This window comes from Onychomys torridus, chromosome 2 (assembly GCF_903995425.1).
Source record: "Onychomys torridus chromosome 2, mOncTor1.1, whole genome shotgun sequence".
Taxonomy (NCBI): Eukaryota; Metazoa; Chordata; class Mammalia; order Rodentia; family Cricetidae; genus Onychomys; species Onychomys torridus.
The window spans coordinates 36171925-36199616 of NC_050444.1; the positions used below are offsets into that span (position 1 = coordinate 36171925).

At 43.7% G+C, this 27692-nt stretch overlaps 1 protein-coding gene across 1 annotated transcript in view; it reads left to right on the forward strand.

Annotated features, from left to right (window-relative positions):
• Window positions 1–27692, forward strand: part of Ncoa2 (nuclear receptor coactivator 2) — a 245191-nt gene that overhangs the window by 139965 nt on the left and 77534 nt on the right. Inside the window, exons 3-4 of the mRNA XM_036178914.1 lie at window positions 20441–20545; window positions 23727–23899. Of these exons, the coding sequence (XP_036034807.1) occupies window positions 20460–20545; window positions 23727–23899 (259 nt within the window). The 5' untranslated portion in view covers window positions 20441–20459. The remainder of the gene's footprint in view (window positions 1–20440; window positions 20546–23726; window positions 23900–27692) is intronic.

Sequence of the window (27692 nt, forward strand, 5' to 3'; positions counted from 1 at the left end):
TCTCTAGGTAACAGTGAGCTTATGTCTACTGGCCTGGAACTCCCAGCTGAACAAGGCTAACATCTGTCTTCCCTTAGGGCTTATGACAGCCCTCCTGTGCTTAGGAATGCTGCCCAACTCAGTACCAACACAAAACAGCAACTATGAAAGGAGAAGGCACTAGATAGATGGAAAGGATACGTGTTTTATCATGTAAGAGGGAAGAAGGCGGTGTCTCTGTTTAGATGGATGCTTGCCATGGGCCCAGTATTTCAATAATAACCACAATAGTGACGGCGGCTAATTTGTGCACAACACTTTCTATATGCCAGACTGTACACCAACCCACTTTCATCTCATTTAATTTTCATACACACTGTGCAGTGAATGTTGTTTCCAAATCTTACAGACATAGAAACTGAAGCTACAAGGGTAAGTTCCTTTCTCAAAGGCATTTCAGTTACCCATTAATACAAGCCAGTCACTACTTCAAAGCCCACAGTTATCTGAAACGTGTCAACTCTCTAGCAACTGGAGTGACAGGTAGTTGTAAGCCTGCTAAAGTGGGTACGGGGAACTGAACTGGGGTTCTCTACTAGATAAGTAACTCTTAACCACTGAACCATCTCTCCAGCCCCAGATTATCACATTCTCATTGTCTTTTTTTTTTTCTTTAAATGTGCATGGACATTTTGCTTGCTTGCATATATGTCTGTGTGTCATGTGAATGCCTGGTACCTGCAGAGGCCAGAAGAGGGTATCATTCCCTGGAACTGGAGTTACCAATGGTTGTGAGCTGCATGTGGATGCTGGGAATCAAACCCAGGTCTTCTGGAAGAACAGCCAGTGCTCTTAAATGCTGAGCACACTAGGAAGGCAGAGAGCAGTCACAGTGTGCTGGCAGTGGTGGGCGCACGCCCCAAGCGGGACATTGCAGGAAGACCCTCTACTTCCTGTTGCCTTTGGCTGACCTTCGATGTGTTATGTCACTTTTCTGAGCTTCAGAGAACCATGTTGATAATTACCTCATAGGGTTAATTGTGGTGTCCAATTTAAAAATACAGATGGACTTCTAAAACTTAGAAAAAGTTCAATGATCTTACCTGTTTGGGGCTAAGTAGCTTTAAATGCTTTGGTGTTTGTGAAGCGATCCTGAACATTAAGTATCTTTGTGTCAAACATGCTGGTAAGGGCCTAAGATAGAAAAGAAAGAACAATAGGTAGTTTTCTGCCTTGAAGGTCCTTATAATGTGGCAGTGACAAAGATGCAGGAGAGAGTAATGGTGCATGTGTCACTCACACGCTCTTGGTGGACAGGAGGGCTCTGAGCCAGGTCTTAAAGGAGGGGTGAGAATGGGTTGACGCGGGACATACTAGGCTGGTTTCATACAAAGATCAGCCAAAAGAAGGTGGAGAGCCCTATGTACTTTTCAGTCCTGAGGCAAACAGGAAGAAAAAAAGAAAAACAAATAAGCCCAGTGTGCTGGATAGTTTACAACAACTTGACACAGAATCTTGAGAGGAAGAGCCTCAATTGAGACAATGTCTTCACAAGATCAGCCTGTGGACAAGCCTATGAGGGCATTTTCTCTCTTTCTTTTTCCCCCACTGGGTTCTGGTGGCGCCATATAGCTCTTTCAGGTTTTTTAATGTATTCTTTTTTTTTCTTCTTCATTTTTCTTTATTAAACATGCTATCCACTGACACACACCCCCTCCCTCCTCCCACCCTCAGCCCTCTTTCCCAAGCTACTCTGCATCCCCACATCCCCCAAATTGATGTCTCCCATGGGGAGTTGGCAGAGCCCAGCACACTGAGCCCAGGCAGGTCCAAGCCCCTTCCCACTGCACCAAGGCTGTGCAAAGTGTCACCAGTAGGAGGCTAGCTGCCTAGACAGGGAATCAATCCCTGCCTGGGTGACACACAGTTAAGCCAGGACGACAGAGTCTAACCGCAGGGGCTCCAAGCAAAACAGTCAGTTCCCTATATGGCGGATGCACTTCAACTCCAGAGAGGCTAGCTAACAGGAAAAGACCCTAAGAGGGACACATGGATGACCCAGTAAAGGAAAAGTAGATGAGATCTACATGAGTGGACTGGGTGTGGGGTGGCAGAGGGTGAGGAGTGGGAGATGAGAACATAGGGAAATGGGGAGGGTCAAGCTGGAACAGGGACAGAGTGGGAGGGCAGGGAGGAAGATATCATGATAGATGAGGGATATCATGGGAATAGCAAGAGGCAGGGTGCTGGGGAGGCTCTCAGGAATCCACAAGGTTGACCCCATCTTGGTCTGCTGGCAGTGGTCCAGAGGGTGCCTGGACCATTCTGCTGTGATGACCAGCCTAGCAAATAACCTAGCTGTCATCATAGAGCCTTTGTCCAGTGACAGATGGAGGCAGATACAGAGATTCACGGCCAGGCACCAGGGTTAGGGTTAGGGAATCCAATTGATGAGAGAGAGGAGAGATACTGCATTCGAGAGACATCAAGATCATGAAGGGCATTTTGTTAATTGATAATTGATGGGGAGGGCCTAGCCTACTGTGGGTGTTGCTATCCCTGGGCAGGTGGTCCTGGGTTCCATAAGAAAGCAGGCTGAATAAGCCATGGGAAGCAAGCCAGAGAGCAGCACTCCTCTGGCCTCTGCCTCAGCTCCTGCCTCCAGGTTCCTGCCTTCAGTTCAGGTTCCTGCCCTTGCTGCTTTTGATGATGAACTGTCTATATGGAACTGTGAGCATGGGGGTGGGAGAACTCCCCTCCCCAAGCAGCTTTTGGTCATGGTGTTTCATCACACCATAGAAACTCTAACTAAGATACCTAGAGACACAGGCAAGAGCTAGGCCATGAGGTGCCTTGCCATGTATTCCAGGATGGCACAAGTCATCTGACTGCACGGGAACTTACGTTGGGTACTCTGGGTAAGAAGGATGATGAAGTCCTGAGAGAGAAGCTGTGACAGAGTCGCCATATTGACAATTGTTAGATTGCAGGAGTCTATGGTGGATGTTTAGGCCAACATCATTCTCGGACTGGGGACAAGAAAAGGGTGAGTTCTGTTACTGAGGAGACATTTTGTGGTGAAAGGTTTGAGGGGTAAGGTTGGAAGAAAGATTTGGATGAAACCATAGGAATAGATTGTGCCACCAAAGATGCCACCCACATTACCTGGAAAGCTTGAAGAAAAATAGTGGTGGCTACACTGTACTTCTATAATCTCTGGTTGCTTAGCTCTAGAAGTGCCCTTGTTATGTTCATCTCTGTAAACTTTAGCATTGTCTTGTTTTAGTATTTTGTTGCAGCAAGTCACGTGTAACATAAAATCAATTATTTCACCTCTTTTTAAGTGAGTGATTCAGTGACATTAATACACCCACAGGGTTGTGCAGTCATTGTTAGTGTTCATTTCCAGAATTACATCATCCCAAGCAGAAGCTGCACACATCAGTCACTCCCCTCCTCTCCCAAGTGCTGATGCCCGCTTCTCCTCTCTGGTCTGTCTTCATGTGGCTGCGCTAATCTCCTGGCATGGGTGGAGCTGTAGTCAGTGCTTCTCCGCCTTCGCTCATTGGCTGCTGCAGATTCTGTGGTCCATCCGTGTCTAAGGCTGTACCAGCGCTCCATTCCTTTTTAAGGTTGCACAACCGTCGTGTGCATCTGTACATTCTCTGAATCATTCATTTGCTGGTGGACATTTGAGTTGTTACCACCATTTGGCTACTGCCAATGCTGCTTTGGTTGTGGTGTATATATTGTCAAGATCCTGCTTTGGTTCTTTGGGGGCATGGCTCTTAGAAGTGAGATTGTTGGATCATAGGTCCTAAATGTTCCCCTAGTGACTTACAAATATGCAACCATAGCCAAAAAAAACTTTGCTGTAAAACAAGGATCCTTAAATCTGCAGGGCTCAGAAATAGAATAGTGAGTCAGTGACTTTTTAGGAGAATTTGTCTTATTTTGCATATTTATGCTTTTACTTTACAGCTTTGATTAGTTTCTCAGAGATGTACATAAACCTAAAAGCAACACCAACTCACTAGGGAATCTTTTTAAATTAATTAATAATTTTTTTTGAATGTTGGGTATCAAAGCCTCGTGAGATATGTTTCTAGCCATAGGACATAATTTTTAAGATGAGCCAATGATTCCAAAAGATACATCTCCAAAGAAGATACGTAAATAGCCAAATTATCACATGAAAACACTCTCAGTAGCACTAAGTGGCTCCGGGAATTTCAGTCAAAGGTATACTGAGCTATACTTCCAGCCCAGTAGCTTGGCTGTAATATTGAAAGACATGGAAAACAACAGTTGGCAAAGGAGTGCTGACCCCGGAATGTTACTGAGTTGCCAGCTGAAAACTCAAGTAGTCACTTGAGCATCTGTTTAATACATCTTCAGGAACTCTTGAACATGTGCTCCCAGCATGATGCACTAACTTCTTCCTCCACTATACATCCAGGAGAACTGGGGGGAACATTATTCATAGTACTCCCAAACAGAACCAGGCCAGGATCTATCCCTGATGCGTTTTGTAGTGCTGCTGAACCTTGAAAGTATGGTACCAATGAAAATGAATGTGACACAGAGGTCCACGTGCAGTGTGACCGCATTTATTTAAGATGTCCACACTGAGCAGATCACTGGAGACAGAAGGCCTATCATTGGCTGCCAGTAGCTGGATTGAGTAGGGGGCAAAAAGTAGCTGCAAGTTACGTATGGATTTTCTTTCTGAAGATGGAAATGCTGTGGAGTTAGGTAGGGCAGTGATTGTATAGCCAAATAGGCTGAAAACACTTTTTTAATATATTAGGTGCAAGAGGAGAGAAATCTAGGAGAGCTCCTGGGGGCTTAGGGAATGTAATTATGAATATTACACTATAATAGAAGAGCTTAACACTAAAAGTCCAAATGTCTATGAGTTTGGCATCTTAGAGCTTGTTTCTAGGCTAGGTTCTAGCCAGCCGCTCAGCTGATACACCCTTGACTGAAGATTGGTCCTCCTTTGTTTGGGGAAGGTCACCGTCTTTTACCCAGTGTCCATAAGGAACGATGCATATGGAACGAGGAGAGAGGAAGGGGGCACCTGCCTAACCAGCCAGATCAACCCTGGTAATCAATGGGTGACCGGAGAGGAAGGATTGATGGAAGAAAGGTCAGCTTATTTGGGTCTCAGAATGCAACAAATTCTGAAAATGGAAAGATTTTCTAATTTTTTTTGTCATAAAGTCTGACCTAAATGAGTATGAGATGATTTATATCTCCATTTGTCCTGCTTGGAGTGAATATTCATGTATTTCTTTGCCGAGATAACACCGAATTTGATTACAGAGCACTTCTGTAGATCCCTGCTGGAGGTGCTACAAAATAAGCTGTCTTCCAGGTATTATGTTGAGGGCAGGCAAGGGAGAGGAACGCTCAAGCACAAGTCGATGGCCCCAGACTTGAGGAGAGGAGAGTTGTAACCTTGGCTTTGGGCAGATGTAAATGTGAAGGAAAAGCGGGAGCATGAGTTGGTAGTACCTAGAGAGGGATTCAGACTCATGGAACTTTTTTTCTTTTCAAGGATAGGGGAAATGGCCTGAGTGTGTCTGGCATACAGGTTAAGAGGAACAGGTAGAAAATGTTCCCCCTCCCGATTTTACAGTGAGGTCTCTGAGAACATGAGGATGGGAAGGAGAAGTGGGTTTGGATTGCATTGGAGAAGTCGTCAGGTGTCCTCTGAGATACTGGGAATGTTGAGGACCATGATGAATATCTTCCTAAGAAGACACAGCAGAGACTGAGGAATGCTGCATTTCCTGGAGTAGTGAAAGCTGGAAATAACGGTTGAGGAGAAGTAGCCTGTCAGGAGAGCCAAAATGAACCGGTATTTGATTGACACAGAGTATTATTATTGCACTGGCCTTAACTCTTCACTCCCATTATTGTCTTGCTCAGTAGTGCTAGTCATTGTTACGTCTTTCTGATCCCTGGTCCTCACCCCAGGCATTCTCTTGTAATTGGTCTGGAGTGGAGCCAGGAAGTCTGTATTGTGTTGAAGTTCCTCTGATGGTTACCTTAGTGTCCAGGTTTGAGAACCTCTAGGAAACTAGTTTTTAAGATTTACTTTGTGTGTGTGTGTGTGTGTGTGTGTGTGTGTGTGTGTGTGTGTGTGTGCGCGCGCGCGCGCGCGTGCGCGCGCGCGCGCCATACACATGCCTGGTGTCCACAGAGGTCAGAAGAGGGCATTGGATCCCCTGGAACTGGAGTTAAGGATGTCTGTGAGCCACCATGTAGTCCGGTGCTGAGAACTGAACCTGGGTCCTGGAGGAGCAGCAAGTGCTGTTAACCTTTGGATCATCTCTCCAGTGCCAGACTGCCATCTTGCTTTCATCTCCACAGTAGCATATGATATCTAGCTGACTTCTACTTACTACAGCTATAATATTCCTGTGGTCAACGTTCCTCTATTATGTGAAAATAAAGGACTGTAAATGCCTCAGAGACACTGGTTACTGGTGAAAGATACAGATGTGGACTGAGTTACATAAAATGAACTCACTGTACTGTTACTCATAAGGAAAATGGAAAATGGTTAAATATTTATGATTTACTCATAATGACATATTATAGAACCATTAAAAGTTAAGCTCTATCCTGGTGGTGGTGGCAGCTCACACTTTTAGCCCCAGCACTCAGGAGGCAGAGACAGGTGTATCTGAGTTTGAGACCAGTCTGGTCTATAAAGTGAATTCCAGGACAGCCAGGGGGCTACACAGTGAAACCCTGCCTCAAACAACCAAGAAAAAAAGTTATTCTCATACAGGCATTGACATAGAACATTTAGTAGCTTATATTAAGAAAAAAGAACAAATGTAAAATTAGATGATCCTGTGCATGCACATGCATTTTAAACACTAAGTGGGATCTCAAAGTTAGTGGTGAGCATGTGTGCTATCTTATTCTTTAATACTTAAATTTGCTAAACTCTACCAGGAACATGTAGTTTATTGAGTAAAAAAAATATATAAATCCTTGCTCAAGTCTCAGGGAAAGAATAGACTGTACATTTCAATGGGAATTTCTTAAGACCTTCCCACTTACAATAATCCTAGCATGCTCCCAGACCCTGCACAATGCCTGTTTCTCTTTGACACAGCTTTACCATGTTGCCACATTCAAACTTAATAGCTTATGGAGGTTATTGTTTTCTGAGGGTTTTTTGTTGTTTGTTTTGAATAATGGGTTTTTAAAACTTGGACTCACATACCATAAAATTCAGCCTCTTCAAGTATAGAGTTTAGAAGCATTCCATCTTCTTTCAAATTGTACAGCCATCACCCTTGTCCAGTTTTGGATTTTTGGGGGGCAGGGGTTGAGACAGGATTTCTTTGTTTAGCCCTAGCTTTCCTGGAACTTGCTCTGTGGCACAGGCTGGCCTTGAAATCGTAAGAGATCCGCCTGGCTCTGCCTCCCCAGTGCTGTGATTAAAGGCGTGCGCCACCACTGCCTGGCCCTTGTCCAGTTTTGGGCATCCATCTCATCAATGCAGAAAGCAACCCTGATCTCATTAGCAGTCACGCTCCATTTCCCTTCGAGTCCCCACCAGCCAGGCATCCTCTTTCTGCTTCTGTAGGTTTGCTGATGCTGGGTATTTTGTCCTGTTAGCTTGACTTCAGCCCCCTCCACTGTGCCAGGACCATCAACCATACTACCACCAGGCTCTGTGGCATCCCCAGCACCCTGACCTGTACCTCATATCTTGCCGTGTTTCATTAACAAGAACTACTCGGTGGGGCTCTGCTATGACACTTCACTATCTAGTAAGCTAAAGGACTGAATGAATATGATGCCCCTGCCTTCTCTCTCTGCTTTCTCCCTCACAGAGGAAGGCTCTACATTAGTTAGATCTAGGGATCGTTGATAGGTCAGGAAGCTCTCTGAAGTTTAGGTTCTTCAGCCTCAGCAAAGGTATGGCAGGCCACCGGAAGCCTATTCCCTCTGTAGTTTGTCATGAGAAATCTAGCCTGGAGCCAGCTCACCTTTCCCAGGGGTGCTCAGGCCCCTGCCCTACCCAGACACCATCCATGGCTTCTTCAGATGGCCTCACTTTTCCTTGGAGCCCAGCAGCCCCTAGCCTCTCCTGGAGAATCCCATCTGCTCCCCAAAACCCATTCCAACTGAGTCTTGTAGGCCCAGGAGGCCCCTTTCCCTCATAGGTGCAGGGAGGGATGCTGCCCTCAGCCCTGTATGTGGCTTGTGTGCTCCTCGTCCATCTTCCTCTCCCTGACAAGTTCCAGTTCTTCCAGGACAGTTCCTTCAAGGTGGCAATGGTGTTGCTCAGTGATCAGAACAGTTGAACTAAGCATTAGAAGGCAAGAAATGGAAACCGATTTTAGGTTAAAAGCCCGTCCACTGGTTCAGTGTTTAATATCACAGTGAAGCTTGTTGTTTTGTTTGAATGATAATCTAGTCTTCTGAGACTTAATTGTCCAAATGTAGAAGTCGTTGGCTTAGAAGAAAACACCAAACTAAAATCGTTCATAGTATGTCACACTGTCTCTGAGAGTTTAGCCCTCTCCACATTGCCTAGCCCAACTGGAAGCGAGCTTTGAATTTCAGCAGAATGAATCATGCTCCCTTTGATTTTTGTATCAGGCAGAAGAAATGTAATATTATTAGCTGTTTCTGTGGTGTCGCACAATTATCTTAAGTCTTTTCAAGGTTCATTACATGCTTGGTACTTGCCAGATGTGGCTAAATAAGATGCATCAGCCTTATAGATCGTTATCCATAGGTGTGGCTTTTACAGAAAGTGGTTTCTTAGTCTCTTGGTGCAAAAATACCTTATCGTCATCAAAAAGCTGTGAGTAGTATGTAAAACAGGACGAGTTTGTTTTCATCTTCTTAATTCCAGACTACTCTCTCTATCAGTTTGTCGTTTGTAGCATGTTTGAGTTCGTTTGGGTTTGAGTTGAACTTTACTACCACAGGTAATTAGAGACTGTTGTTCCTGAGTCCAGTTGTGGCTTTATTCTGTAAAGCACAGTACCCCCCGGAGCTGTGAACCCTGTGCTGTTCATGCTTCCTACAACTAGAGGCTGTGTTGCAGTCCAGTTACAGCAGAGAAAGCATGCATCTGCTGACACCTGTGTGTGTCCCAGGTTTGAAACTGGAACTGAAAATGCTCAAAAAATCTTACAGCGTGGTTAATTTGCTGTGGGGGCTGACTGGGGATTGAAGCAAAGGCATCATGTGTGCTGGGCAAGGGATCTACCACTGTGCCACCTCCTAGTGTGTTTAGTTTGGGTAATACCACAGTTCATTATTTGAAGGACATAAAAATGATCCAATTCAGCTTTTTTACTCATAATTTTTGTTGTTGAGATAAATTGAAAATTCTTTGAAGTTATGTATTTTATGGATAAGTGTTAAATTGTGTTACTTCTTGGTTAGCCCTTCTCTAGGTTTGTGTTATTTGAAAGTAAACATTATTCCTGTATTGGGTGGGGTGGGGGAGGGCTGTGCTGCTGATCCAGAATTGCCTTATTTGTGTTACTGATTAGTTTAGTCATAGTCCAGACTGACTCCAAACCCTTGACTCTCCTGCCTCAGCCTCTGGGATGCAAATGCTGCTACCAGGCCCCGTGCCTTTTTCCTTTTTAATGGCACTCATTGCCTTGTAAGTGCTGTTGAGGTTTGTTGTGATGATACAGTGAGAAGAAAGTTGTTAGGAATTTTTAAATTTTTTTTTTTTTTCCAGAGAAAATGAGTGGAGGGACCTCATAAAGCATTGGGCTTTTTGTTGTTGATTTTTGTTTGTCATGGGTTTTTTTGATTTTTTTTTTTTTTTGAGGTGGGGGCTCTGTTCATTTTACTCTTGTAGGAAAGGGTGGTGGACAGGGAGAAAGAATTGGAAATCTGTTTTGATTCTTGCACAAGTTTTACTGGGAAGGAAAGAGCATTTGTTTTCGTGGGTCCTCTGCCTTCCCTATAGCATGCTCGAATTCTTTCTTTTCTTGTTTGATTCGAGGTGAAGAACCAGGCAGAGGAATTGGAGATGAATGAGTTTTGATGGAGTGGAGGGAAATGGGGTAGAGGCAGTAATGTGGGTCCATCTGTGGCCCAGCAGGGCTGTCGTTAGGGGAGGTGCCAGGCAGGTGCCCTAGACCCTGATGCAGAGAAGGACATGTGCTTTAGTTACTGTTGTATTGCCGTGAAGAGACACCACAGCCAAGGCAACCCCTATAAGATAAAGCGTTTAGTTGGGGCTTGCTTATAGTGAGTGAGTGAGAGACAGAGACAGAGAGAGAGAGACAGAGAGAATATATGAGTGACTGATAGCTAGATATACACACACACACATATGTATATATGTGCATGCATGCCACAGTATGTATGCATGTGGAGGTCAGAGGACTAGGAGTCTCCCTGCTCAGATAGATGACTTTCATTTGGGGTAAGCTGACAGTAAAGCCAACCATACAAGTTGGTTCTCTCCTTCCACTCTCGTGCACATGGGTTCTGGGAGTCCAAGTGAGGTTGACAGGCCTGTATGACAAGCACCTCACTTTTCGAGCCATCTCACTGGTTCTTCCTTTTTTTTTTTTTAATTTTGAACTTGTAGTAATGAGAATAAACTTTAAAATATAAAAATTAAATTATATCCATAGTCCCATCAAAAAAATTTGATAGCTAATATTGGAGTAACTTTTCTTATTTCTTACTATAAATTAATTTTCTTCTCCAACTATCTTTACTAACACCATGGACAATTTCATAAATATTTGCATGCTATTAAATTCCAATGTTTTATATTTATTAAGAAAACCCTCCCAGGGTATCACACCTCTTTCCATCTCATACCCTGACCAAGCAGAGAATGTCTGTATTACCTAAACGAAGAGGCTAAGGTTCAAAGAGTCTAATTGCGTAACTTCCCAAGTCATGAAGCCATGGTATTTAGGGATTTGAAAGCAGGACAAACAGGTGGGGTGCGCTCTGAGCCACAGCGTAATACAGGATTTAACAATTGTGTAAGAAATTCTGCTCCCCAGTTTAGTGTTCTTCCAGAAAGCCCCGGTGCTGTGCTGTCCATCAGGACTCCCAGTCCCCTCCACTCTTCCTCCATTACAGCCTGTCCACCCCCTCCTTCACCCCCTCTGGTACAATGAGAGCTGTGGACATGGGCTGTTTGTCCCTTCTCTCCACCTAGAACCACGCAAACGTTTCAGTGATACCGTGGGGCAGCCGAGTGTAAACTCTGCATGTCTTAACCTCCATTGCATTAGTAGAGCAGAGGCCTCTGTGCCCTGTGGTCCCTGCTGTGGATCCCAGCCACCCTTTGAGTTGGGGGCAACTCTAGGACACCCTCTCCTCTGCTCCCAGTGATGATGTCTTGGGACCACCAAAAGCCAAATTCTTGTTACAGTTAGCTGTAATTGCAGATATAGTAAATGTTGTGTTCCTGATTGCATATGATTTTGAAAACATGTATTTGTTTCAATTAAAACTAAGACAGGAAGTCATATGGACAAAATTTCATGCTAAATGGGAACATGTAAGACATCTATAATAGACTGAGAAAATGATTTTCTTTTAAGCAAAGAGCTAAGAAGCACTTTTAAGGGCTAAGCTGGGTGGGTGTAAAGATGGATGCCTGGATTCAGTGCTATGGAGCCTGAAGCAGAGGGAACTGAGTTCAAGGCCAGTACTTAGGAGGCAGAGGCAGGCAGATATAATGATCTCAAGGCCAGGGCTACATAGTAAGACCTGGGAGGTGCCATGGCAGGGGGCTGGGGGTGGGGTCTTAAATCTTTGTAAGTGAACAATAATTGGAAGTCATAGCCTCTTGACTATAGGTTTGATTGATGCAGGGAAGCACTGATAGAGCAGCAGAGACTGACATTCAAGCTTGTATACTTAGAGTGCAGTGGTTAAAGTGGCATGTATCACTCTAATTATCCTTGATAACTGGCTTCTTCATCAGCCTGTTACTATTGCTGATTATACAGGGAAAGCGCTCTCTGTTTGGAAGGAACCTGAGCTGTCTTGGTGGAGAGCTGGGGAGAATGCCTAGCGGCTTCCTTACTTTGGTAACTTCATACTGAACGCAGTAAGAACAGCAGTGCTTGTCTTCTCTTGAGCTCCACAGCCATGACGTGTCTCGAGGACAGACTGTAGTCTTCCAGATGCTGGCTCTAGCTTCCTGTCTGTCTTGAACAGTGGTGGGGTTTGGTGTGTTTACTGACTAGGTAGTTCTGAAGTATGTATGGTTTTGACACAATGAAAAAAGAAAGGTCCTATCAAATTATGAAGTCACTCTTTATTAAGTTTGATTAAAACACAATAATATCTATAATATATTCAAGTTTATAAATTTCTCTTTTCAATGAAATCATTATGTCCTGAACAGGATACTTTTAGTGCCCATATTACATGATGAGAACTGAGGAACTATGGGATTTTCTCTCCCTCTCCCTCTCCTTCTCCCTCCTTCTCCCCTGTCCCCCCCCTACCGTTTGAGACAGGATCTCAATGTGTGGCCCTGGTTGGCATGGTAACCCACAGAGTTCTCCTACCTCTCCCTCCTGAGTGCTGGGTTTAAAAGTTAGTACCACCACTCCTGACTGGATTCACTGTTGAACTCTAAAACTTGTTGTGTGCCTTGGTCAGGCTGCATGAGCTCTCCTGTGCCTCAGTTTCTTCATCTGTGAAGTGGTGGTAAGCATCTGTTCTCATAGGGGCTTACAGAGGAGAAGAAAGTAAAGAAGCTCAAATAAATGCTAGTTGCTGGAATCACACCCCAGTTCGAATCCAGCCTGTTATTTGGGAACTTCATGCGTAACCACTTTTGGAAGTAAATCTGAAAAGTTAGATGGACCTACAAGGTGTATATATATATCCATCTCAAGAATGCATTAGTAGTCAAAATGAGGTTGTGATGGTTTGAAAGAAAATGGCCGCCAGGCAGTGGTGACGCACACCTTTAATCCCAGCACTTGGGAGGCAGAGCCAGGTAGACCTTTGTGAGTTCGAGGCCAGCCTGGTCAACAGAGTGAGATCCAGGAAAGGCACCAATACTACACAGAGAAACCCTGTCTCAAACAAACAAACAAACAAACAAACAAAAAACAAAAAGAAAAGAAAAAGAAAAAAAAAAGAAAAAAGAAAACAAGAAAGAAAATGGCCACCAAAGGGCCTGTCATTTCTTGGAGGAAGTGTGTTGCTGTGGACGGACTTTGAGGTCTTTTGCTCGAGCTTCACTCAATGTGACTGTTGGTTGTCTTCCTGTTGCCTGCAAGATGGAACACTCTCGGCTGTAGCATCATGTCTGCCTGCACACGCCATGCTTCACGGCATGATCCTAAGGGACTGAACCTCTGAAACTGTAAGCAAGCCACCCCAATTAATGTTTCCTTTGTAACAGTTGCCGTGGTCATGGTGTCTCTTCACAACAATAGAAACCCTAACTAAGACAGAGGTGTGTGTACAAAGTATCTCTGTGCCACCTGCACACTCACTCCTAAATGAGTATCAACCAGAAAGATAGAAGGAGAAAGAACATGTTGTAGGAGGAGAGAGGAACTCCATCCAGCTCAGGGACAATGCTCTTAGTATTGCTTCAGCCTGCCTTCCCTCGTCAGTGTAGCCAATCTCTCACAGAACTTAGGAAGGCTTGTAAGTCCCCTAAAGAAATTGTAAATGATGTGAAGAGTAAAGAAAGATAATTGAATTTACCTTGGACAAGTTCTGAAAGTCCAACAAATCCTCCACTTCGGGCCTTGGTTTGCTGATGTCTTTCCAGAGTGCATACTTAAGCTTCCAGAGCAAGTTTGCTTCTAAAATGTTAACTGGAGACAGGCACCCCACTTGAAGTCGGGGAGACAGGGCTTATGGGCCGCAGGGAATGATGCCCTTTCCTGTTTTCTCACCTGCAGCCTTATTAAACCCTCATCTTGCTATTTCTAGCTGTTTTAGGTCCCCTGACCTGCTGGATTCAGGGAGCCCAATGACTGCCTGCACTGAGGAACTTAAACTGAGGACTCAGCAAAAACTGACACTGATGTCACACTGGATACCCCCACTCCCATCCCCCCCCCCCCCCCGCATTACATATTCTTCAATCAATTTTGTCAGTGAAACCTAGGGAAGATTTCTTTTCCCCTCCCTTTATGAAAGATGTAGACAATGGAAATGTCATACCGAAATATTTGTGTCGCCAGTAAATATGAGTCAAGCCATTCATTTGTTTATTATGGTGTACGCTGAAGAGCTACCTCCCGTGTGCAGCCTAATGTGTTTATTACCGTCTTCCCAATGGCATCTCAAAGTGTCTTTCACTAAAAAATTCATGAGTATTATTGGCTTTCAGTCAGAAAGTACAATATGTCTTCTAGTTACTGTCTAATAGACCACTTTAAGGCCATTATACAGAAGTAAATCTAAGAGCAAAGCATATTGAGGAGGAATTTTTAGCTTAAACATTTGTTTACACAGTATCTTACTGTTGCATGGAAGAGGACCTAGCCTGCAGAAGGTGGTTGTGAAGCCATCTCCTTAGAGAGTAGTTGTAGGATGTGGGGTAGTTTGGAAGTCATTTTCTAACGAGGCGGGTGCGTGCCTGACTTACCATGTCACTTATAAAGGCAAATGTACCGTGTGTTCCTGTGAACCAGTCAAGTTACACTGAGACTTCGTTCCTGAAGATGTCTGTCATCCTGCTTTCATTCGAAGTGACTCCTCAACCTTTGCAAGCTCGTCACTGCATGCATTGGTGTGGAGTTTTGTGAGTCTGAACATGTGGGTAAACTGACATCCTAGGTAAATTAAAATTTTATATGAAATCTGAGAAGTACCATATGTTGTATGACATGAGGTTAAAAGTATTCCTATGTTCCAATAAAGAGTAATACCCCTTGCAGGAAAATAATGCTGCATTTTCCCAGCTAAAATAGTTTGAAATGTTATATAGTGTTCTCCGCTCTGTGCCAAGTGGAAGGAAAGGTATGGTTTTTCTGTGTGCTTCCACCCCACTTCAAGCACACGTCCTGTTCTGCTTCAGTCTGATTTGTGTATATCATGCTGCTTGACTTGTATGAATCAAAAAATATTTTACAGGGTTGAGGATTTAGCTCAGTGGTAGAGTGCTTGCCTAGCAAGCGCAAGGCCCTGGGTTCGATCAACTCCACAAAAAAAAAAAAAAAAAAATTACATAATCTGCATATTTACTATTATTGAGTTAATGTTTATTTAACTATCGGCAAAAGTTGGTATCTTACCAGAAGTGCTTTGCTTGGGATAATTTGACCAATGAACACTGCACTGAAAGCAGGTATTTCCAGAATGTTTGTCCTTTCTCTCCTCTGCCTTTCCCAGTATCCACAGCCAAAAAGGATGTTTTGTTTTTTCAAGTATTAGATACTGTGTTTCCTTAGATGTATCAGGCCCAAGGATTCCTAGTTTGTCTAATAGGGAGATCCTCCTCCTTAGACCTAGTAGATAGAACCCAAGGGAGGAACTGTTGGGAGTTGAGAGTCAGCTGTTTTCACATGATTTGACAACTAGGGAAGCGCATTGAGTTTCTACACGATGGGATCTCTAAAGAGTAGAGTGGAGACATGCTCATTACACGTGCTCATGTAATGCGTGAACATTTCTCTAGTCTGCAGAAGATCTGTCCCCACCTCCCAGCAGACCACAGGAGGACAGCCCTATCTCAGAAAACCAAGGCTGGTGGAGTTCTTGCCTGCCACTGACAAGGCCCTGGATTTGCTCCCAACATTAAAACTTGTGCAGAATACAACTACTATTACACAACAGTTTCATTGGTCTTTTTAAGTGAGACCAGAAAGATTGGAAAGACCTTTCCCAGGTGATGGCACATGCCTTTGATCCCGGCACTCTAGAGGCAGAGGGGAGCAGATCTCTGAGTTCAAAGCCTGCCCTGTCTACATAGTGAGTTGCAGAACAGTGAGGGTTACACAGAGAAACCCTGTCTGGAAAAACAAACAAAGCAGATTGGAAAGACCTTGTAGGCCAAAGAAGCCTTCCTGGCCTGGTGTGAGCCAGCCCTCCTCTTGCAGTCAATGATAAAAGGAGTTGCTTTGCCTCTCTGTATATATCATCTCTGCCCCAGGAAAAATTCCTTGTGAATTCCATCTCAAAGTCAGGGACTTAATAGGGGCCAAACTTTACAACTATTTCTTTTAGAGCTAAGAAGAGTCCTAGTGCTTGATCATGTTATTCTGTGTGGATTTAAGCAAGGATATTATCCTTACTTATCCTTTAACTGAATTTGTTCAGCATATAATAAATCTGACAGTTTTACAGGCCTTGTTTGGAAGATGGCCTGGGCTGATAAGAGATAAAGTGCACATTATTGCTTGCATGTATTCTGGATGATTAACTAGCTCTAACGCTGTGAGGCTGTTTTGCAAGCAACAGCTTTGCTGCCTTCTTAGATGGATGAGTTCCATGACAAAAAAGAGTGCATTCTCTAATTGAATTGAGATTTGACATTTTATATTGCTTTTTGTCATTTGCTGAGAACTTGACTGGGCATTGTTCATCCCTCCCAGAATATTGTTACTTTAAAAAAAAAAAAAAAAGACGAAGCTTGCTGAATTTTGTGGCTCTTTCTTCTTCTATCAAGTACATTCAAGCTGATATCAAGAGATGGGAGGAAGGGCCTTCTGCACAGTGAAAGCACTGCTGTTGTGTGGCTGTTGATTACAAGAATGGACAAATAGCAACTTCTTCTCCAGGCTTGTCCTTCACAGTGCCTATCATCTGGTAGAAACCGGTTTGCTCTGGCTCACTGTAATTAGCCTCAGCTACCTTGAGTTTGGCTTGTGTCATGATCAGTTTCTGTGATTTACATTGAACAGTCTCAGAGTGACATACTCCAGAGTTTTAATTTCATGGGAATGTTGAGAACATGTAGAAATGTGCAGGATGTTTGCTTACCCATTTGTAGAATGTGCCTTGAGAATTTTCCACCTCCTGCTTCTATATTGCAAATTAATTTTTACCTTTGATCTACAAAAATATTTTAAAACTCGTCTATGTAGTTTATTTTGCTTTAGGTATTCTGTAAGTCTGAAGTCAGTGATTTTATCTATGTCATCTGCCTGTGGCATTTCTGCCCTGCCCAGTACCTTGAGTGCTGAGGAAAACAATGAACTCACCTGGCCCTGCCACATTCTACAGGTGAAATGTTGGCACTCGGGCCAAAGAAACCTCATATGGGGCATGGAAAATGACAGAGTCCCCTGGTTGAGAGATCCACAGAGCTGTTCTAGACCCTCACTATTGAAGCTTGCTCATTTGTCTAACCCACTAAAGAGCGGATCACAAACGTATGTGCTCCAATCTGAAACTACCCACTCCCCCTCTTTGGGGTAGGGGTCCTTAGCCCTGTCTTCTCTTTCTTTACCTTCAATGATTGGCAGTGATTTGGGTGGGCCACTGTGGCTTGTCCCTCTCGATGGAGCATGGTTAGGTACCCTTCCTTGACTTGCTGCCTTCACACTCTGTGATGTGAACGCTGGTGGATTTGTGTGCTTGAGAGATGTAACCTAGGAAAATTACCTGGGGGGGGGGGGGGGAGATAATGTATGAGCCAGACTCAAAAATCAGGAAACCATTGTGTTCAAAAAATAGAAACTTATATGTTGAGGAAATATATTTAAGGAACCATCATCTAATAAAAAGAAAAACTTGGCATGTAAGTAAGTTCAGGAGGAAACAATGTTCTAGTGGTTCAAATAGAGTGTTTTTAAATTAATCTGGAGAAGGTACAAGTAAGATATTGATGTATGCTCTATGGGTTTTACTGCTCCTGGCCAGAATGCACACACACTTGATCTGCTCATCCCCCTAAGACCTCTTATGGAAATATGTGAGTGTTGGCTCCTCACGGACACTCAGTTGTTGCTGCGTGTGAATTGAAGGTCGGTACAGACACTAGAGGCAGTGTTCAATCCCACACAGACACTCTATAACTAGCACTTACTCTAACTGTTGAGGTCTCTGATCCCTCTGGTGGCGTGAGTCAATAAACATGGCGATAGTCATGTAAGTTTTCTCTTCAATAAAATATCACCTAGATCTACCATATATGGGGGCTCTTTTTTATTTTGAGGGGGGTTGTTTTTGCTATCTAGTGAAGGTTGTACTTTATGATTTAATCATACTTGTATTTTTATGACTTGTTGACAGCTGATTCTAGGGGAAAACTCCCTGGATCATTTGTTGGGAGATTACTAGATGTGAAGCTTTTTCTTGTATGGTCATGAGTAAAATCTTGGGAATTACTGTTCAGAAAAGACTTAGTAAAAATGAATGTTTGTAGCATGTTGTCTCTTCTGCCTCCTATAGTAGCCTGGGTCCCCAGCCCAAACATCTGTTTCTTGGCTCTGGGGACAGGAGCACATGGCGTGCAGGAAGGGCTGTCCGTGTGTGTGGGAGTGTTGCCTGTCTATGGATTCGTCTCCTTTTGCTCTGTTTCTTTCTTGAGCAACACCCTGTTCCCCACCACCAAGTCCATCTACAGTGACAGGAGAGCAGGCTTTGTATAGTAAAAGATCTCACTCCTTCTCCCACAAGCCTCTGCCTGTGGTAGATGAAGAACAACTCACAGGTGACAGACAAGGCAGGGAAGAGGCCGGACTGTGGCACTAACTAGAGGAGTGACTGCCTCAGCAGCGCGTTCTAGTGACGAGCAAGGGTCCCTCCCCTTCCTCTTCCACTTGGAAACTTGTGCTATGGATGCCAGTGGCAACTCCATTTTGCAGAACATCATTAATGTGCAGGTAGAAAGTCTCAAGGTCACATGGCTAACCAAGTGGTGAAGCTGGGGCCTACATGTTAGCCCGTGGCTGCCTGTTAACACAGGTTTCCTAGTTGGGCTTTGAGTCTGTAAATTGGCTTTAGTACATAGCATATGTACTAAATGAATATTAACTAAAGACAGTACTTACTATTTGGCAAAAACCTAAGCACAGAAGTGGACCTTGAGACTTGGTTACATTGCTCCTGCCCACAGGAAGCTCAGGCATCAGTTCTCAGATTGTACCTTCCATGTGACCTCCTGAATTGAATGTACCATTGGTGCCACCTCCCTTTTGCTGATGCAGCATTTCTTCATTTTGACTCCCTAAAAACAATTGGTTCTGTAAAACACATGACTCTCAGAGAGAGAGAGAAAACAATTGGCCCTACTGCCCACTTGGATCAGAACAGTGGTCGGAGGAGTAACTGGGGCCGCTGAGACTGAGGTCCGGGATTACACCAGAGGAGACTGCAGACAGTTGGGTGGTAGGTGGCCGTGACGCCCAGTCGTTCTCCACCGATTTCCTTAGCCCACCTTGCTGTCTTTCCTCGCTCTCGATGGTGTCTCTCTGAGGTTCCTCGCCTTCTCACTGTCTTTTCCTAATGCAGAGAGGAGGGAAAGCTGTTACCAAGAGTAAAGGAGGGCAGTAGTCACTCAGGATGAAGTAGAAAGAGCATGAAATTGGGTTTCTAGGAAAGGTGTAAAGACTGACTTCTGAGCTCATGTTCCTGTGCTGTTTTTCCATTGCCAAGTAGACTCGTAAGTCCTTTAAGTGTTTTTCTCTAAACTTGCAATAGCCCCTTGGTCTCTTTGAGAACTGTGACTTTCTTCTTGTCACATTTGGCTCCAGTGGTGGCCACTGTGGGAACACTTCTTGTGTGTCCTTATTTTCTCATCAAAGTGAATTGTGTAAGCAGAAGCTATCAGGCTCCTCCTCCCACAATCTTCTAAAGACCCTTGGTGATAGCAGCTAGACTGGCTGAGCCAAGGAAAGCCAGTCTAGCAGGATGTGAGGAGCACAGAGGGAGGTGGACTACCCAGAAGAAGAGGGAGGAGCTGGCAGGTAGAGCCCAGTCTTGATCCTCCAGGGAGGCAGGAAGAGCCTCCATTTGAGAGGCACTGTTCGAAGCCTTGGGCAGGGCCACTACCAGGGTGTCAGATCCCAGGCTAAATTTGGAACCCTTTCTAGTGCCATGGCCCTCCCACTTCCCCAGACTGTCTGTCACCAGTGAGCTATTGCAGCTCACACTCCACATTGGCCAACCCAAAACAGAGGCTGGGAGGACCCCTTACAACACCTATCATCTCCATGGTGCAGGAGCACCCTCGAAACCGGAGGCTGTAGCCTGACCAGGCAGGAGGCGGAGAACAGCTCATGGTGCTGTTGAGTCTCTGCCTAGAGAGCCTGGGTTCAATGAACTAGGAGGGTTTATTTCTTACGTGTAACCTTTCCGTTTTCTTAGCCTTTAAGCAAGATTTGAAAAAGAACGGGAAAAGCTACTTTTTAATTTTACGTTATATGTATCAAAACAGTGTGTTAACAACTGTTTTCGAATTTCTGATTGAAGGCAAAGTTTCTTAAGGGTTGACAAAATGATGCAACATCTTATTGTAGTCTACACACCTTTTCCCCGTTTTCTGTTGTAGCTGCTGATATGTGTTCAAGATGAGTGGCATGGGAGAAAACACCTCTGACCCGACGAGGGCAGAGACGAGGAAACGCAAGGAATGTCCTGACCAGCTTGGACCCAGGTTAGACTGTTGTTTGCAGGAATGCTGGCGAAATGTTGTGCCTGCTTCTTTGTTATTTTAGCAGTGGCTGTACAATCAATTCAGATATTGTGCTTGGCTTTTCTCATTAGCAATGGAAATTTTACATATGTGGAAGCTTAAATTTTGAATATGTAGATTATTTACAGATGCTATTCTTTTTTAAAAGACAGGGAGCCGGGCGGTGGTGGCGCACGCCTTTAATCCCAGCACTCGGGAGGCAGAGCCAGGTGGATCTTTGTGAGTTCAAGGCCAGCCTGGTCCACAGAGCGAGATCCAGGAAAGGTGCAAAGCGACACAGAGAAACCCTGTCTCAAAAAACCAAATAAATAGGTAGATAGATAGATAGATAGATAGATAGATAGATAGATAGATAGATAAATGAGAAGGAAATTCCCCCCCATATACTTGTTTACTGTCCTTTGTGTATTTTACTTTTACAATCAGTTTGTTGTCATAATCTTTGAGTGTTCCATATTTTCTTTTCTATTAGGTCCCATAATATTTTAACAAGTAAACTCTGTAATGAAAAGATTTGCTCTTGGTTTGCTGACTTCTTGTCTTATTTTTTTAATGACATGCAGTGTTAAATCCAGTTATTTTTGAGTTGAAAACAAATTGTGGATACATTTATCTTCATTGGATAAAACAAGCACTGTTAAAACAAGCTGTGCCTCTTGCCATGTGTGGTGGCATCACCAGACCACTCTTCCACACAGCCTAATCTGGCAATATCACGATTACAAATACATGTCCTCTTTGAATGGCAATTCTCATGCCAGGAATTTTCTCACCATGTCATCTGTACATGCAGAATGCTGGAGGCGTAAGGTCACTCACTTGCACCCTTGCTTAGAGTCATAAAAGATTAGGAAAACCTCTACAGAGAACATTTTAAGATGATGGTCCGTGCCCTAGAACACAGTGCAGTTGTGATAGACAATGAGGTAAGTATTTTTAGAAGCCTCCTAAAATATTGGGACACAGAGACAGTTTTGGTGTTGTACCCCAAAGTCTGAGGCAGGAGGAATGCAAGACCAAGCTGGACTACATAGGAGCTGGAGGCCAACCTAGGCTACATACATAGTTAGGTACTATCCCAAAAAATGTGAGGGAGAAGAGACCAAGTTGAACAAATGTTTATGAATATACTAATGTTGAAAAAAGAAGAATTAGAAGAGGAGGTAGTCTCTGTGCTTGTGTTCCAGGGTAACTAGGAAACAGTAATTGTTGTACCCTCTTTGGATTAGAGCCAGGCAAAAAGGAAGCAAAGATGAAAGAGTGTTTGGGTGATGAAACACCACAACCAAAAGCATTATGCAAGCTCTCATATGGCTTCCGATTCCAGAGGACTAAGAGTCAGTGCATCATGGCAGGGAGGCAGAGCAGAAGGCAGTGGGCATGGCGGGAGGCACAGGAAGCTAAGAGCACATCCTCATCCACAAACATGAAGCAGAGAGAGCAAACTACAAGTAGAGCCCAGCTCTTTGTTCTGAAAGGCTGTCCCCAGGGACACACTCTAGCAAGGTCCCCAAACAGTGCCACCAACCAGGGTCAGCTATTCAAATGCCTGAGCCCGTGGCCGGAGGGGCATTTCTCATTTAAACCACCACAAAGAGAGATTTTTCAGACTTTTGGTATTATCCTATGAATGATTTTTAAAGCCAAATACAAACAGCACTTCTATAGATTGTGTAATAAAAAGATTAGACACGAAACAGTGGGAATGTGGGCGAGGAAAAGTTACCACGAGAAGTGGAGGGGAGTTGAAAAACCCCGTGGTTTAGACTGTTGCTGCCTTGTTAATCATGGGAGGTTAGAGAGGTTCCTCTGTCTCTCCTCTCCACACCCCAGCCCTGCTGCTGGCATTTGTGCCTTCAGGTTCCCCAGGACTTAAGGGGAGCATTTTATAAAAATAGCTTTTTAATTTAGAAATTAAAACTGATACCTGAATTTGCTTGTTTGTTTGTTTGTTTGTTCATTTTGTTTTGTTTTTTCGAGACAGGGTTTCTCTGTGTAGTTTTGGCGCCTGTCCTGGATCTCTCTTTGTAGACCAGACTGGTCTCGAACTCACAGAGATCCACCTGGCTCTGCCTCCTGAGTGCTGGTATTAAAGGCGTGTGCCACCACCACCCAGCTGAATGCAAAATTTTAAATTAATATTCTATACAAATAATTACACACTAGAATACAGGAAGTTGTTAAATACAGAAAACTGAACAACTCAAGTTTCTTCCCTTTGGTATTGATTTGGAGGTCATTAATGAACTTCTCTACTGCACTTGAACAAGTAATTGTATCATTTTCAAGAGGAACTTTGGGGTTTTGTTATTTTGTCAGATTCAAATGAGAATTTTGCCAATTTTGATCTTTTTCTCCACCTGTTTAAATTCAGTTGAACTCTGACCATTTGTTTGCATACTGCTAGCCATTTGGTCTGTACGGTTCACATGGAACCCTGGGTCGCTGGCTCAGGACTTGGTACATAAACTGATTGGATCATACTCAAAAGAAATCTAGGGATTATAAAGATTTGTTTTTATTACCTTTTACATTTATTAAAAAAGTTATTGAAATCCATGTATTCCAATTATAATTAGGTTAATTAACTTTGATCTCCCCTTTTCATCGTATCTTAAGTAGAATTTGAATTTCTATCAACATAGCCCCCCCTCCTTACCTTTTCAAAAACCCCCTTTCTTGTCCAGCTCCTGTGAAGTGCTATTCTAGGCACAGCAATGGTAGATGATCCTGACCTTGTTAGGGTGAGGCTGGGAGCTGAAGCCTGTCTGTGAACTAACCCCACAGAGCACAAAAAGAATTACAAACTGGTGAAATGTGCATTCGTAGAAACACGCCCTCAGTCTTGACTGCTTTAGTTAATAGGCAAAGCTTTTGTTGTCTGTATTCATGCTAAAAGTAGTTTAGCATGTTTACCTTTTTTTTTTTGGGGGGGGGTTTACGAGACAGGGTTTCTCTGTGTAGCTTTACGCCTTTTCCTGGAACTCACTTGGTAGACCAGGCTAGCCTCGAACTCACAGAGATCCACCTGCCTCTGCCTCCTGAGTGCTGGAATTAAAGGCGTGCGCCACCACCGCCCGGCTTGTTTACCATTCTTATAACAGCTTTTTCAAATAAATAATAATGTCATATTCCTTCTTAGCCCCAAAAGGAGCACTGAGAAACGTAATCGTGAGCAGGAAAATAAGTACATAGAAGAACTTGCAGAGCTGATTTTTGCAAATTTTAATGATATCGACAACTTCAACTTCAAGCCTGACAAATGTGCAATCTTAAAAGAAACTGTGAAGCAGATTCGCCAGATCAAAGAGCAAGGTAAGAGACTGGGGTGATTTCTGTTCTTCCTTGTATGTGAAATTCCTTCAGAGTCCCTTGAATCTATTTCTTAGGTCTAAATTATTAATGAGATGATGTCACATTACGAGATGAATGCAAGTATCACTTGCAGGGGTTTATAAATAGGCTTTATGTAAAATTCAGCCATTCCCTGAAGACCCAGGGGACGGGAGGTGAGCCGATGATGGAACTTTTCATCTAGTGAACTCAGCTTGGTGCCCCCTGGCTCCCCCACACCCCAGAGTTTTCTCAGCTTGCACAGCAAGTGATTGGCATAATTGCAAGTGAGGAGCCAGTCTGCGATGTAATCCCCAAGTAAGGAAGCAGAAAAATGCCTCCTGTTTCAGCTAGCCAGCATATTTGATGAAGTCACAGCCTCCACTGGCCATGCTTCTGGATTAGAGTTTCACATCCTGAATGATGGAGGCTTGAAAGGCTCTAATCACCAGTAAAGATTCCTTTGTGAAATCAAACACATCATGTGACAGCTTTCTTCCTGCGGTTTTCTTCTCCCTGAGATGGTTTTATGCTCTTCTTTTGATATTTTTGCCTACAGAAAACAAATTAAGAAAATAATATTTTTAAAAACACATTTGACTTTGTAGTGCCAAAAATAAATCCGAGACATGTATGAACAGTGCCTTGGTGCTCAGGGCTGGCGCATGCTCTCAAGTGTCCACGTGCTGCCTTCCTTCAGGGCCAGAGATGATTACCTCTTGAAATGCTTTTGACGCATCTACCTGAAACTTTATTTTTTAAAAATACACTTTATATAATGGTTGAAAAAAACCAATTTCAGGAAATTGGTTTTTATTATTATAGATGTCCGAGTCTCAAACTGTTTCCCCTTATGAATCATAAAACCTTCCCTCTTAGCATACTATCATTGTGGCATTTTTCCATTACTAACTATTGAACTCAGTTATACAAATATATAGTTCCATCTTCTGAGAACTTAAAAATATACATAAAACATACACATTTCTAATATCATCAGCCCACTGAAAAGTGTCATCATCCTAGTCTGTCTGTCAAAACTGTCCTGCCTCAGCTTGTATGAAGCAGTGTGGAGCTTGTTGTCTCAGTGACCGTCCTAACCCCCATCTCTCGGGTTTCCTTCACTCCCATTTTGGTACCCTCTGTATTTTCGAGTCAGCAAATGGATCAAACGATATTTCTAGAACTCTTGGGAGAAATGTTGGTCGAAGTACAATGGATTTTGTGCTTTGGGTTGCTGATGCCATTATCACAGAAAATGTCAGCTTACTGTTTTGGGTTTCTAAGAATTTTGAATAGTTCAATTTTGTGAGCAATTTCATGTTGGTAGTTTTATGTTTTAAAACAACCATACACATATTTTCAACCACTGTGAAGGTCTTGCACAACCTTGGTAAATCCCCCTTCCAACCAGAAAACACGTTGAAGATGTGTCATGCTGGGCCTGTGCCACGCCTTACCTGCAGTGTTAATCATCAGGCCCACACCACAGCCACCCAAGAAGTGGCGATACTGTAAACACCCTGCCATATTCTACTCTCAAAGCAGTGCTCCTGCAGTTGGAAAGGTAATAGGTTTCAAAAGGGGAAGCCAAAGTTAAGTGCCAAATATACAAAAGTTAAATACCAAGAACACAAATATGCTTTTAAGTTCTCAACTAATGTAATGCCTTAAGAATATTTCTACTTTAATAGTTTTAAATAATCACATCAGACAGAAAGAAGCTAGCTATTCGCCAGTGTCATGGAAGGGTTCTTTGAATCTGTGCAGAAGTTTTGTTTTGTTTTGTTTTTCTCTCTGCAAGTCTCCTCAAGTAGAACTGAGCAGTGACCATACCTGGGGCACAGGGCTGCTGAAGAAATGTGGTTTGTGTCGTGACTCAGTCAACTCCTGTCACAGTCAGTGTTGAGTAGATGGAGTTTTCTTTCCCACATTAAGCACTTTTTAAAAGCCTGGCCTAAGGTCTTTAAAAAGCTACTTCTCCCTCCAGAGGGAAAATGACAGGAAGGGAACTGGTGGTTATTAATACCTATTTTTAGTGCCGTTTAAAGAATTCAAAGTTGAGCCGGGTGGTGGTGGCGGCACACGCCTGTAATCCCAGCACACGGGAGGCAGAGGCAGGTGGATTTCTGTGAGTTCGAGGCCAGCCTGGTCTACAGAGCTAGTCCAGGACAGGCTCCAAAGCTACAGAGAAACCCTGTCTCGAAAAAACAAACAACAACAACAAAAAAAACAAAAAAGAAGAAGAAGAAGAAGAAGAAGAAGAAGAAGAAGAAGAAGAAGAAGAAGAATTCAAAGTTGAAAAAGTGTCTTCTAGGGTCAGAGAACTCTCTGGGGATGGATCTGTGGATCTGTCCTGGCCACTTGATTTCTGTATGCAGCTGACAGCCAGCTAAGGTTCAAAAGTAGCGCATAAGTCAGGCTCGAATCCTTTCCTCTCAGTCCGTCTTTTCTGTCCCAAACTGTTCCCCCCACCAGTCCACATAAATAAAACTCAGCTACCAGCTTTCCACCATTTCCCAAACTTGTATTTCAGTTAGTCCTACTATCAGCCTAAATACAATTAACTGAGGAGTTGAGGAGAAAATATCCATGAAAATATTCATAGAAGCCTGCATGTTTGGCTCAGATCAATTAAACTGGGTGTCAGGTGCCGTGCAAAAGAATACTAAGAGGCCAGGAGAGCAGGACCCATCTGAGAACCTCCCCTGGAGTGGGTAGCCATCCTAGCCTTGGCCTGGAAGTTCCAACCCCCACTGAGGCTTCGGTAATGGTCACGCCCACAAGGCGGGGCTGAGGGAGGAAGCTGAAGACCCCAGTTCCAGGTTGGGGGGGTGGGGGCGGCTCTTGGTTCCAGGACCCTGGACGCTGGAGGTAGACCGAGCAGAGTTCTCCAGAGAACACCGCCGGACTGTGCCATACCTTTGCCACACCCAACAACCTACCTATCCCTTCAATTGTAAGTTACACCACAAAATAAACCTCCTTTTAACTATGTGGAGTGGCCTTAATAATTTCACCAATATCCCCCAGATAAATGCCTCAGCCTAATATCATGGGCTCTTCCCCTCAACTCTTCATACATCTTGTAAATTGAGGAAAGTGGAAAGACATTTTAAAATGGACTACTGGACAGGAATTTGGAGGGAGGATTACCAAATGTTTAAATTAATAAGCATTGTATCAGACATAAAACTTTATGAGGTCCACCTGCATCAGATACTGTACTCTGGCCAGATGTAACACTTGGAAGGCAGAGGCAGGAGTATCACCACAAGTTCAAGGCCAAAGCCAGACCTACATAATGAAACCCTGTCTCAAAGACACAAACATACAAGAGCAGACTACTGGAAGCACCTGTAGAAACAGAGTGGGCTCTGAGCACAAGGGTTTGAGGCTACTGGTATGACCACTGTGAAATTTGGAATCCATTTGCGTCAGTGGTCTTCTGTAAGCCCACATCATAGAGCCTTAGTTATTAACAAAGTTGCTAACTGAGTAATTGAGACCTTATGCTATGACTAAATTCTGTTGGAGAGTTTTCAATAGCAGCTAATACTTACTGTGTGCTGGGCTCTGTTAAATACATGGATTTGGCTACCTGTTTAATATGCCAAACAGCCATGGAAAACAGCAGTTTTACTGTTTCCCCTTTTCCAGGTGGGAAACCTGAAACACAGGATGGTTAAGTATAGCAACATCTCATGCTCTAAGAGAAAGCAGGGGTGAAATCCCAGCAGCCTAGTCCTAAAGCCACCCTTGGCCATTACAACAC